General features: G+C 47.6%; 1 protein-coding gene and 1 long non-coding RNA gene across 2 annotated transcripts in view; one reads left to right on the plus strand and one right to left on the minus strand.

Annotated features, from left to right (window-relative positions):
• LOC114595981 (uncharacterized) overlaps positions 1 to 12,022 on the plus strand; it is a 229,053-nt gene that overhangs the window by 138,915 nt on the left and 78,116 nt on the right. The window lies entirely within an intron of this gene.
• LOC144327500 (uncharacterized) lies at positions 1,815 to 4,014 on the minus strand. Its single transcript, XM_077927264.1, has one exon. It carries the CDS (start codon positions 3,878 to 3,880, stop codon positions 2,492 to 2,494), a length of 1,389 nt encoding a protein of 462 aa, XP_077783390.1. The 5' UTR covers positions 3,881 to 4,014; the 3' UTR covers positions 1,815 to 2,491.

The following is a 12,022-nucleotide window of genomic DNA, read 5'->3' on the forward strand; positions in this document are numbered from 1 at the left end:
GTTACCGCACATAGCCCCTGAACGCGTCTGATTTCCATCGACCCAATTCCTTTATTCTGCTGGCAGAGAGGCCCCAGTGCGCTGCTGTCGTGGCCGCCCCGATCCTGAAGGAATGGGGGGCGAAACCATCAGCTGAATCCCCACCAGCCTTAATCGCTTTTCGCATTACCATAGCGAACTGGTGTCTAGAAAGGGGCAACCCATTTTCATGCCGCAAAAGAGGACCATCCCCAGGGGAACGAACGGCCAGGTACCTTCTGACATCTTTTACCGGACAAGGGCCCGCCTCCCCCGTGGCAGGGAGACGAAGAAGGGCCCCCCTACCTCTCTGATCCGTTTTTGAGCTCCTAATAGTGAGCCTCAACTCCGACGGGGATAACTGCGCATCCTGGAGCAACAGACCCCTGGAGCGACCGTCCCCATGAGCCTCCAAGAGGAGCTCACCCACCCTTAAAGCTCCAAAGAAAGCTATGGAAAATGCCGCCGAAAACAGGCGAGCCTCATACCCGGACCAGCATACCAGCCGCAAGGCTTTGCGCATCCTGCACAGCAAATCGAATGAAATTGGGCGCCGGGTTGCTGGCTGGGGAGGACAAAGCCTACCCCATCCTTCCAGGGCCTTACGCACGACAAACTTCGCGCAAGGATCCTTGTCAAAATATGCTTTACAGAAAAAGGCTATCGCCGCTGCCTGGATCCTAATAGTTTTTGCTGCACGTCCCAACCGGAACAGGTGCGCCAAATATTCCAGCACCTGAGAAGAAGAGGGTGAGACCCTCAATTCAACCTTAGCTGACTGATGTGTAAAGGCCAGAAAATCAGTCCAGGCTTTAGTGTATGACCTGAGGGTAGAAGGGGAAATAGATGCCGCTACTCCCTGAAAAACTAATTGCTGCCAAGGTTCCAGAGATGATCCGGGAAATATTCCGGAAGTTTTCGAGCCTCTGGAACCAGAAGTCTGAACCGCTCCATCTGAAAACGGGACAGAGCATCAGCAATTTCGTTAGACACCCCTGGTATGAAACGTGCAGAGAACACTATATTATAACGTAAACAATGTAAGACAAAGGCCCGCAAGAGGGCTGACACCCTGGGAGAGCGTGAAGACAGTTTGGCCAGCACGCTCACCACCGCCTGATTATCGGTCCAGAAGCAAACACGACGGTCCCTGAACTCATCGACCCACAAGTGCACTGCCACTGCAATGGGGAAAAACTCAAGAAAAGTTAGGTCCCGTGTAATCGCTTCACCCTGCCAAGCAGGCGGCCAACGCATGGCGCACCATCTGCCTTTCCAATACAACCCAAAACCCAGGGAACCTGCAGCATCTGATTGCACTTGGAAGTCATTATGTAAGTTCAACGTGTCTTGCCATAATGACACTCCATTGAATTCCCTTAGGAATTCCAGCCAAATGCTAAGATCGGCCTTCACCCCACTGGAGAGCCTAACCCGATGATGTGGTGCCTTCAGCCCCACGGTGAGTCGAGCCAGACGTGAACAGAAAGGGCGCCCAGGGGCCACCACCCTGCACGCGAAATTTAGGTGACCCAAAAGCGACTGGAGCTGCAATAGCGACACCTTCCTCAACGGGAGCAATTCCTCTATAACTTTCTTCAAAGCAACCAGCTTATCCTTTGGCAAGCTGGAAGTCTGGGACACCGTATCCAGCAGGATACCCAAATATGTAAGCCGGGTTGAAGGACCCTCAGTCTTCTCTGCTGCGAGCGGAACCCCCAATTCCTGCGTAAGGTCATCAAAGGCCTGCGGCAGCACCGAGCAATTGCCGGTGTCGCAAGCAGAGGCCAATAAAAAATCATCCAGATAATGAGTGACTCCGCCCAGTCCGGTTTTCTGTTTGAGGGCCCACTCCAAAAAGGTGCTGAAAGATTCAAAGGCAGCACACGCTATTGAACAGCCCATAGGCATGGCTTTGTCAAAGTAATATTTGCCCTCAAACTGGAAACCCAGGAGCCAAAAATCCTCCGGATGAATTGGCAGTAAACGAAAAGCCGATTCAATATCGCATTTTGCCAATAAAGCAGCCTGGCCGAATTTCCGAATCATTTTGATTGCGTGATCAAGCGAGGCATACTTTACAGAGCAAAGCTCCGGAGGAATAACATCGTTGACTGAAGTACCCCTAGGATGCGATAAATTATGAATCAAACGAAATTCACCCGGGGCTTTCTTTGGCACGATACCCAATGGGGATACATGCAAATTACGAAAAGGAGGGACACTAAAAGGGCCAGCCATACGATGCTTAGCCACCTCCTTTGCAATCTTTTTTCTGGCAATTTCAGGTAGCTCACGAACTGATTTCTGATTAGAAGGATTCCGTGCCACGGGAGACATGGCTACTGGAATCCGAAAGCCCAAAGAAAAACCATCACTTAAAAAACGCGCAGCCTCCTTATTGGGATAAGACTGCAACCAAACTTGAAGGGCCGGCAGGCGTACAGGAGTATGAGCCAAGGCGGTCAAAACTCTATTTGCCTGTTCCTGAGGTTGAGGGGAGTGGGGCTGACTTAGGGGGTTGCTGAGAACCCCCTCTTCCCCCACGAAAGGGCCGCCGACCACCGAAACAAGAGGTAGCCGGATGCGACCCATTGCACTTCTCGCACACGTGAGCAAATCTGCACGTTGGTCGCTGACAGGAGCCCTTATTAAAATCCCAGCAGAGCAGACGACGGCCAGGTCTAAAAGCTGAAAACTTGGATTTCTGCTGATCCTGCACCTTTTTATCAATTAGCGGGGCCACGTAAGTGGTCCACACATCAAGATCTTTTCGATCCCAGCGTGCCGAAGGGATCTTGGCAGCACGGCGCCTGAAATTTTCGTCATATTTTATCGCAGCTTTTTCTCCAGCCTTACTGAATGCGGAGCGCACCGTGGTTAGATAAACCATCAAATGCACGGATCTCCGCGGGTAAGCTGCCATAACTACACCAGCAAAGACCTGGAAACAATCGAGCCAACGTTCGAAAGTCCTGTCTGCGGTGGCAATCCCAGGGCGTTTCCTGGAGGAAGAACTTCCCTTCTCCTGATCTTCCGAAGGAGGAATCAATTTAAACATGTCTACGTAGCGACCATTTAAAATCCTGGACCGCAGCTTTGTTGACAAATGCGAGCCTGGTATGATGTCCCTGGCAGAATTGGTTGAGACTTTAACGTCAGGAACCAACACACCATCCCTACACTCCTGGACTGCCCCGTATTTTGCCCTGTGAGTGTTGGCCCTTCGTTCCCAAGCCCACTTCGGGAGCCCCGAAGCCAATTCGCCAAAACCCCAATAAAGTTCCATGTGATTGCCCTCATCATCAGAACTAGAAGAGGACGTACCCGAGTAAGAAGACGACGATTCGTCCCTCCTCCGTTTAGCGCGCCTCCGGGATGACCTCCTGTGACGACGCTTCCTTCCCGAAGACTTCCTGGCAGGGACTGGAAGGCTGTCCTCAATGGAAGACTCGGATTCAGGATTTTCCTGGGATGGGGCTGAAACAGACTGCAAAGAGACCACACGTGAGAGACCAGAACCTGAGGCCGTCTCAGCAGAAGGTTGAGCAGGCGTACGCCGGCGAGTGGAAACAGCTAAAGGGCCACTTTTTGCTGAGGCCCTCCTGGTGGAACGGCCTGACCTCCGTGAACGACCCCGGACTGCACGTGAGTCAGGGGATTGGGTTAACTGGGGGTTTGCCATCAAACTCCCCAATGATGAGCCATCCCTCCCATCTTCGCTAGATGATGGTGACCCTGAAGGAGACGCCCTTGCCGCAGGAGGCGGCCTTCGGGACGTAGATGGTTGGGCGGAACAATGCTGCAGAAAACCATCCATTTCAGCTGCAAAGCGTGATAGGGCCGCCGGATCACCGGCCATACTTGCCACCAAGGATTGCACCCGCCCTGTTGGTTGAACTGAAGTGGGCGAGCGGAGCGCCTGGGATGGGCCTCTAATAGGCCTTTTTGAGGTTGTGGCAGGGCCCGGGCGAGCAGAGACCTTCTTGGGAGCCATGCCTGCTATTTGGGAGTAAAGCAAAGCGGAATTAATAACTAAATAAAGCGATAGTCAAACGGCTATCCTCTCTTGGTAAGACACAGCTGCTAGCCAACTACCAAAGCACTAAGTCCTCTGTAGCCAATCAGCACTTTTGGGGAAAGGAATAAATAACCACCAAAACAATCTTGTTAATGCCGCAATTAAATGATCTAAATAATTGTCACCTAATTAAAAGCCAACCCAAAGGTGCACAGGCACGTATCTATCTATTTATCTATCTATCTATCTATCTATCTGACTATCTATCTACCTATCTAAGATATGTCACTGCTATTAAAATTTAAAAATAATAATAATGAATAAAATTTAAAATTTAAAAAAAAAAAATAAAAAATAAAAAAAAAATTAAAATTAAAAAATAAAAATAAAAATAAAAATAAAAATAAAATTAAAAATAAAAATAAAAATAAAATAAAATAATATTATTATTAATAATAATAATAAAATAAAAAATTATCTAGCACCCCGCGCAACCTAAGGCCAGCCGCGGGGGAGGGGCAGCAGTTGGCCCCAACTCAAAGGGAGTAAAGCCTCAGACCAAGCAACTACAAATTAGTTAGCACTGCCAGTAAGTAAAACAATATAAGGAGGGTGCAGTACCTTACTCAGCCAGCAGGGGTCAGAGCTGGGCCGCCTAGACAAGAAAAGGAGGTGCAGTAACGCACCGAGCCACTGGGGGAGCTAATGCGCAGCCAATACGCAATAACAGGGAACGGCCACTAGAGGGCCAGCAGACAGCGATGTAACTAAGCAGGCTGCCCCCCCAACCACGCCGCGCGCCGCAAAATGGCGGGTCTAATTACGCAGGAAAAATTTCCAAGACTCAGGCCGCGGCGCGGAAGGCCCAGGGCCCGAGCAGGCCTCTATGCACTGCCGCCGGACAGGCGGGCAGCGCAACCGCTCAAAAAAGGCTTGGGAAGCCAAAGAACAGGCAAGCGCCCCACCGCTCCCCCACCAAGCAACGGATTACTCCTGGCTGCACCGGGATGCGGGAGCCGCCGCAACGGCCCTCAACCGGAGCTGCAACCCGGCTAAAGCGCTCACCGCCCTTCGATCCCAGGTAAGCCTGCTCGCCGCGACCCGGGTTGGGGGAAGGGAGCCCGATGGCGCTTGCCGGCTGCGGAGCCGGCAGCCAATTTATTTATTATTATTATTATTTTAAAGATACGGGGCGCGCCCGTGGCCTAGGCAGAGGGGGGGGTGCGATTCCTCCCGCTTAAAGCCAACGCCGGGCCTCCGGTCTGAGCGGAACCGGGCCAACAGGCCGACCGGGGAGGCAAGCCTCCCCAGGGCTGGGGGGGGGATCCCCACCCTCAGCCTAGCTCTCCCCTAAAATGCAATCAAATTAAGAATAAAAGGCAGATGGGATGGTGAGGAAAAGGAAAGAAAAGACGGGGAACAAGAAAGAATACAGGGGAAAGGGACGGAGAGGGGGGGGGAGAGGGCTCAAGGTCAAGAAATTGATTTTTTAAAATTTTTCAAGGCCTAAATACAACCGTCTCCTGATGCAACTGCTCCTTGATCCGGTGCAAAAAGGCCAAGAGGACGACCCACGTTGGGCGTCCTATATTTATGGCCTCTGTCCCCTCCTTCCAAATTCGCAACATCCAAAACTCCCCAGTAACCAAATTAACCATTGAGGTCCCGGTTAGCCAAATTGCCATTCACTCAAGGTGGCTTGCATTCCCAACCGCAACACGTGCTCTCATTCAGGGAGAACACGCTTTGCAGTCCTTACATGTCTGGGAGATGCAGAACAGGCCACATTGGAATTTACAGAAATCAAATTTCCCAAGTTAACCTTATTGAAATCCTTTAAACTTCTCTTTCAATTTCTAAAGATTTCAGAAGGGCACAAGGAGAGTCAATCTCATCAATATAATTATTCTAACAGACTCAGAAGGCCATAAGCAGAGCATGAAGGCAACAACCCTTGCCTGGTTATACCCAGCAGATAATATTCAGAGGTACACTGCATCTGAGCAGGAAGCTCAATTTTGCCAATCACTGCTAAGAGACCTATCAATTTCTCACATCCTTCTTCAGCTGGCGATATAAAATGTTGGTCTTCATTAGGCTGATGGTGAGGCCAAACTCCACCCAGGCTTGGGCAAAATGGTTGACGAGTCTCTGTAAAGCGTCCTCAGAGTGTGCTTAAAAAAAGAACACCCATATCTCTCAACCACCATGTAGCATTAATTATTATTCAGCGCCCCCATCACTGAAATTATTCTATCCCATGCCACTTTTCAGGGCCAATATCTTTCAGGGCCAACAAAAATGTCTCAGCTGAAATTAGTGAGGCAATTCTAGTTCTGTCTGACCAGTATCGTGAAAATCCAATCGATGAGGCAGAGATCTAATACCTTCCCCTTGAAGTGAGCATAATGCAACACCATTCCCAGGTGTTGAGGGCAGTGGCGGAGCTTCATGCTCTGGCACCGGGGGGGCAGAGAGCAGACGGGGGCATGGCGCCCAGCGGGGGCGGGGGGGCAGCCATCATGGCACCCCACCGGGATCGCGCTGCCTCCTCGCACTCCTCTAGATGCACTCTGTGAATGTTGTCTCACAACTTCAATGCCCCCCCCTCTCTCATTAAGAACAGATAGATTTGCCTTCATTTGCATGCCTGTGTGCTGGCTGAATAGCATTCACTTTCATATTGTCAATGACCTATCTGGGAGGAAAATACTAGGGCTGGGCCACATTAGCCACATAACACTACAGTTCCTGTGAAATGATCCATCTGTTGGTGATACTTGGTGGGCAGTGCTTTTTTTCTTAAAAAAATGTTTAGGGGTACTCTCATTCCATCTGCAACTCAGGAAACACTGTGACAGGAAATGAGATTCACCGTGCTAGAGAAGAAACTAATTTATTTAAAATTTTAGTTTCTTCTCCCATTAGATTCACAAAATGTCTAGGGGTATGCATACCCCCTGCGTACCCCCAGAAAAAAAGCACTGATGGTGGAGTTATGTGAACAAGAATGAAGTTCATACATGTAAAGGGGGAAAGAACATTTTAGAAACTGGAAAACATTTTCTTTCTCTTCTGGCACTGAACATTGTGCAGAACAACCTCAGTGCAATGCCCAAATACAAAGTGTCCCCTCTCTTCGTGAGTTACACTGTGGCAGTTTAATTGCTTTCCTTTACAGGACAGTGGAGGAACGTGTAGCTCAGTAGTGTCTTGACACAGTCCAACAGTTGCTCAGTCAAGGTTCCAGATAAGGATCTCTGCTAGCCCAACCTGGAGATGCTGGGGAATGGACCTAGGACCTTCTGCATGCAAATTAGATGCTCTACCTTTGAGCCATGGTGCTTACCCTTGGAAAATGGATTATGCTTCCTCATCACTAGGGAAGGATAGCACTTCCCCTATCTTCATGCCGCTGTACTATCTATAAAGTAATATGAAATCTCACTTCCTACCTGATTAGCCAAGATCTTACAGTGAGGAAAAGGATAAAATGGTGGCACAAAAGTTATAGGGGGGGAAACATGACACTGTGGTTATGAACAGACACAGGATTTTTCTTTTCATGGGAGTGGATGCTCCAAAGGCATGTTTGCACCACCCAAACCACCAAATGTGCATTTCTCATGCTGAAATAATTTGTAGGCGATGCTTCAGCTCACCCCTAATATATATCTTTATAAGCAACCCTACTGTTCATTGTAGCTATAGCCCTACTTCCTGCATAAGCCCAGTTAAAAAGCTGTAACCTTTGTGCTCTTGCACCTTTCCAATTTGTTTCGGTGGGGATCATATATGAGAACATTCTGGTGGGCTACACTCAGAGCTGTTGCTCTTAAGATAATATATTTATTGCTTTCCAGGTATCTGAATCAAGCCCACTGCATGCATTGCATATCTTTAGGAAAATGACTAATATAATCACACAAAGAAAAAGAAAGTGACAATAACTCTTCCAAATTAGTACGTCGACTGGTTATTTATTCCATCACAAATGTTGCTTTATTATAGCCCTATGTTTACTTTCGTTGCTGTTATTTATATTGAGTCAATAGGGTATATTGATCTAAGACCTTCCTTAATTGTTTAGCACATTCATGGCTTGAACTTCCAGGAATTCTCAAAGTGAGCTGTTCTAATATGATGCCCTCTGTAATTGGTAAGCCTAGAAAATATTACTTTAATAAATATTTAATGAAAAAGTTGTTCTACTTATTCATTAGATTCCAGACTAATATATATTCATTACCAGAAGATAAATAACAATGCTTAATATTCTTTGTTTACAACTGAAGGTCATATGGAAGCATGTATGAATATTTAAGCCATGTCCACTAGTGCAGGTTGTGAATTTTAACAATTCTATTAGTTTTTCTCTTCACTGCTTTGCTTCATTCTTGTTTTCAAAATTATCATCATTTGGATTCAGTCTCAGGGACATGAATGCTGAAGAATAATTATGTATTTTTAAAAAGTATTTGCAGGTTTTAGGTTTAAAAGAATGAAAAATGCATATATGTTAGTTCACTACTTTTGTAACAGAAAAAAAAGAAGCTGCAGAACATGAACGGATTAACAAATAGATTTAATGCCAGACATAGGCATGAGTGTAAAGGCATTCATCCAACTATAAAGTGGATATAAGCAACATTGCAATAATTAAAATTGTATTTAACATTTTATTCTGAAAAGCTATAAGAAAAAAATGCTAGTCCGACTAATTCTCCCCTTTCTCTTCAGTTCTGTGCACATAAACAATGTGCATGTATCTTTGGTGTAGGACTTTTCATTCATATCCATACTTTATTCATTACACCACAGTGTGGATTAAGGCTGCTATAAACTCTTAAAGGTAAAGGTAAAGGTACCCCTGCCCGTACGGGCCAGTCTTGCCAGACTCTGGGGTTGTGCGCCCATCTCACTCAAGAGGCCGGGGGCCAGCGCTGTCCGGAGACACTTCCGGGTCACGTGGCCAGCGTGACATCGCTGCTCTGGCGAGCCAGAGCCGCACACGGAAACGCCGTTTACCTTACCGCTAGTAAGCGGTCCCTATTTATCTACTTGCACCTGGGGGTGCTTTCGAACTGCTAGGTTGGCAGGCGCTGGGACCGAGCAACGGGAGCGCACCCCGCTGCGGGGATTCGAACCGCCGACCTTTCGATCGGCAAGCCCTAGGCGCTGAGGCTTTTACCCACAGCGCCACCCGCGTCCCCGCTGCTATAAACTCTTACTAGAGAGTAAAAATTATTTATTTATGTATACAGGTATTCCTGTACCACACTCTCCCCCAAAATCAGGGCTGTTTCTTTTTAAGAGGGTGAAGCAACACCCTAGACAGTCTTTTGTGTTCATTTTGTGTTCATTTTGTGTTCACCGCAAGCACGTGTACCACTGAAAATGCAGACACCAACCTGTGTGCTTTTGTCTGCGAGCCTCAGAAACACTTCTGAACAGTCTGTTCCTCTTATGACATTTCATCAAATAAGTAAGTGCAATCAGCCCATCACTCTGCTGCTTGTAGGGTAGGTATTCTACCAAAAGAGAGGGCCTAGACAATTTATATGTGATGCAAATTTATTAATCAATATATATCACCATGGCAGGGAAGACTGTGAACAGGTGATCAAAGAGGCTGCTCTGTCTGCTGGTCAGGTGCTTACTGCCCATGGGTCCCTAGCCTCCCCGCTTGAGGTTCTTTGTTTTCAAACTGGACTTAGAATCATAGAATCATAGAGTTGGAATAGACCACAAGGGCCATCGAGTCCAACCCCCTGCCAAGCAGGAAACACCATCAGAGCACTCCTGACATATGGTTGTCAAGCCTCTGCTTAAAGACCTCCAAAGAAGGAGACTCTACCACACTCCTTGGCAGCAAATTCCACTGTCGAACAGCTCTTACTGTCAGGAAGTTCTTCCTAATGTTTAGGTGGAATCTTCTTTCTTGTAGTTTGGATCCATTGCTCCGTGTCCGCTTCTCTGGAGCAGCAGAAAACAACCTTTCTCCCTCCTCTATATGACATCCTTTTATATATTTGAACATGGCTATCATATCACCCCTTAACCTCCTCTTCTCCAGGCTAAACATGCCCAGCTCCCTTAGCCGTTCCTCATAAGGCATCATTTCCAGGCCTTTGACCATTTTGGTTGCCCTCCTCTGGACATGTTCCAGTTTGTCAGTGTCCTTCTTGAACTGTGGTGCCCAGAACTGGACACAGTACTCCAGGTGAGGTCTGACCAGAGCAGAATACAGTGGCACTATAAACTGGACACTGCTTCAGAAAGAGGATTTCTGCACAAAGACCTTCATGCAGATATTCTGAGCATCATGAAGGGCACAAGGAGACTTTCAGAGGTTCTAGGACCACTGAGGTATGCAGGAAGATTGTGTTTTCCTGGGGGAAGCCACAGCATCCAGGCAAAGCCTCCCCAGCTGAGCAGAGACTGAGAGCTGCACATCCTTTACACTGCCTTCAAATCATTGGCAGCCAACAGCAGCCACAGGTGCTACTCTCAGATTTTTGTAAAGCAGAAGGTGTAGGAGGGGGCAATTTAATTCAGTTCACTTTTATAGGCCAACACACCTAATTCACACTTTACAGAATCCATTCACCCCCTTACTGGGCGGACACCTTTGCAGGTGGGCCCGGGCCTTCCTGGTAAGCCAACCTATCACAGGCTAGATCATCTTCCTGCCACCAAATCAGCCAATGGCAGAAGGAGTTAGGGGGCACTCCCCTGGGCACATGACCAACTGAAAAATTGTAGCCCTTGCCACCATGTCTGGGGGATGTTTAAATGCCTGGCCTGCAGGGCCTTTCGGCCTCTATCTCACCATGCCGGATCTCCCACCCACCCTCCCTCAGATCAGGGGTTTTTCCACGAATGTGGACAATGTTGGTCACCTCATTTTAATGGGCTGGGCAGAATTTTTTCCCACTTGGCTAATTGGCACTGCCATTGGGGTTTTCGCCTACCTCATAGCAGTCATCTCAAATTTTTAAGGCAGATATGCATTGGGTAAACCTAGCCTTGGTTGGAGGGGAGGTTGTAGCCTCTGCCTGCCCCTCCACAGATAAGGGTATTCTGTTAAAAGGATCTCAAAGGAGTGGGTCCTGTCCAATGCCCAGACAGGGGAAAGGGCCATACCACTCCTCCAAAGGGGACTGCTCGGGGGATGCCCTGATTTGACGTAGGTCATGGGGAATCCCCTCCAGCTTCACCCTTAGAAACACTCCCAGCGGACAGGAATGACATGTGCCATTGCTTACCACAATGCCTATGGTCAAACCTTACATCTGTAACCAATAAAATTGTGGCCTTATTTGATCCCAAAACCAATAAGCCATGTGTTGTCTAGTTATTCGCACCTTAGGGAAAAAGTTGGTCATGGGGCCTCAATACGCAATAGTACACATACAGAAACACAGCCATCCTTCAAAGTTCACACTTCTACAAATATTGCAATACATCTTCAGCCTAAATGTGTACAAAAAAATGCATACGCTAAGGTAATGTTTACATAAAAAATGCATACTGGCATTTCCGCACTCCTGCACTTTCACTTTGCGCATGGCTGTGTATACGCATGACACCAGGAAATAATTAAATAAATCAGTTTAAACTGCAAAATGGTGCGAAAAGGGCAAAAACTGCCCAAAAAGAGCAGGAAAACTGCAAAAAATTATGGGGAAAGAGTGGGGAAACTGCTAGCAATCACAGAAGCCTTTGCAACTGCAATCCCATGAGCTTTTGCACTGACCTTTGAGTCCTGTGGAGAGTTGGAGTTTGAGAAAGGAGGTTTAGAGGGAGCAATTATGGTGGGGTTTAGCGGATTTTTGGCAGTTTGGCGTTGAGGATGTTCACAGGCTTTTAAGATGGTATACATATGGTACCCGGGAATGTAGCCTCCAGCTAAGTGGGGAGATGCCAGTATATTAGCAAAAATAACAAATTCCACTATGTCAGGGGGGAAATGCTTTGCTA

Source organism: Podarcis muralis, chromosome 4 (assembly GCF_964188315.1).
Source record: "Podarcis muralis chromosome 4, rPodMur119.hap1.1, whole genome shotgun sequence".
Taxonomy (NCBI): domain Eukaryota; kingdom Metazoa; phylum Chordata; class Lepidosauria; order Squamata; family Lacertidae; genus Podarcis; species Podarcis muralis.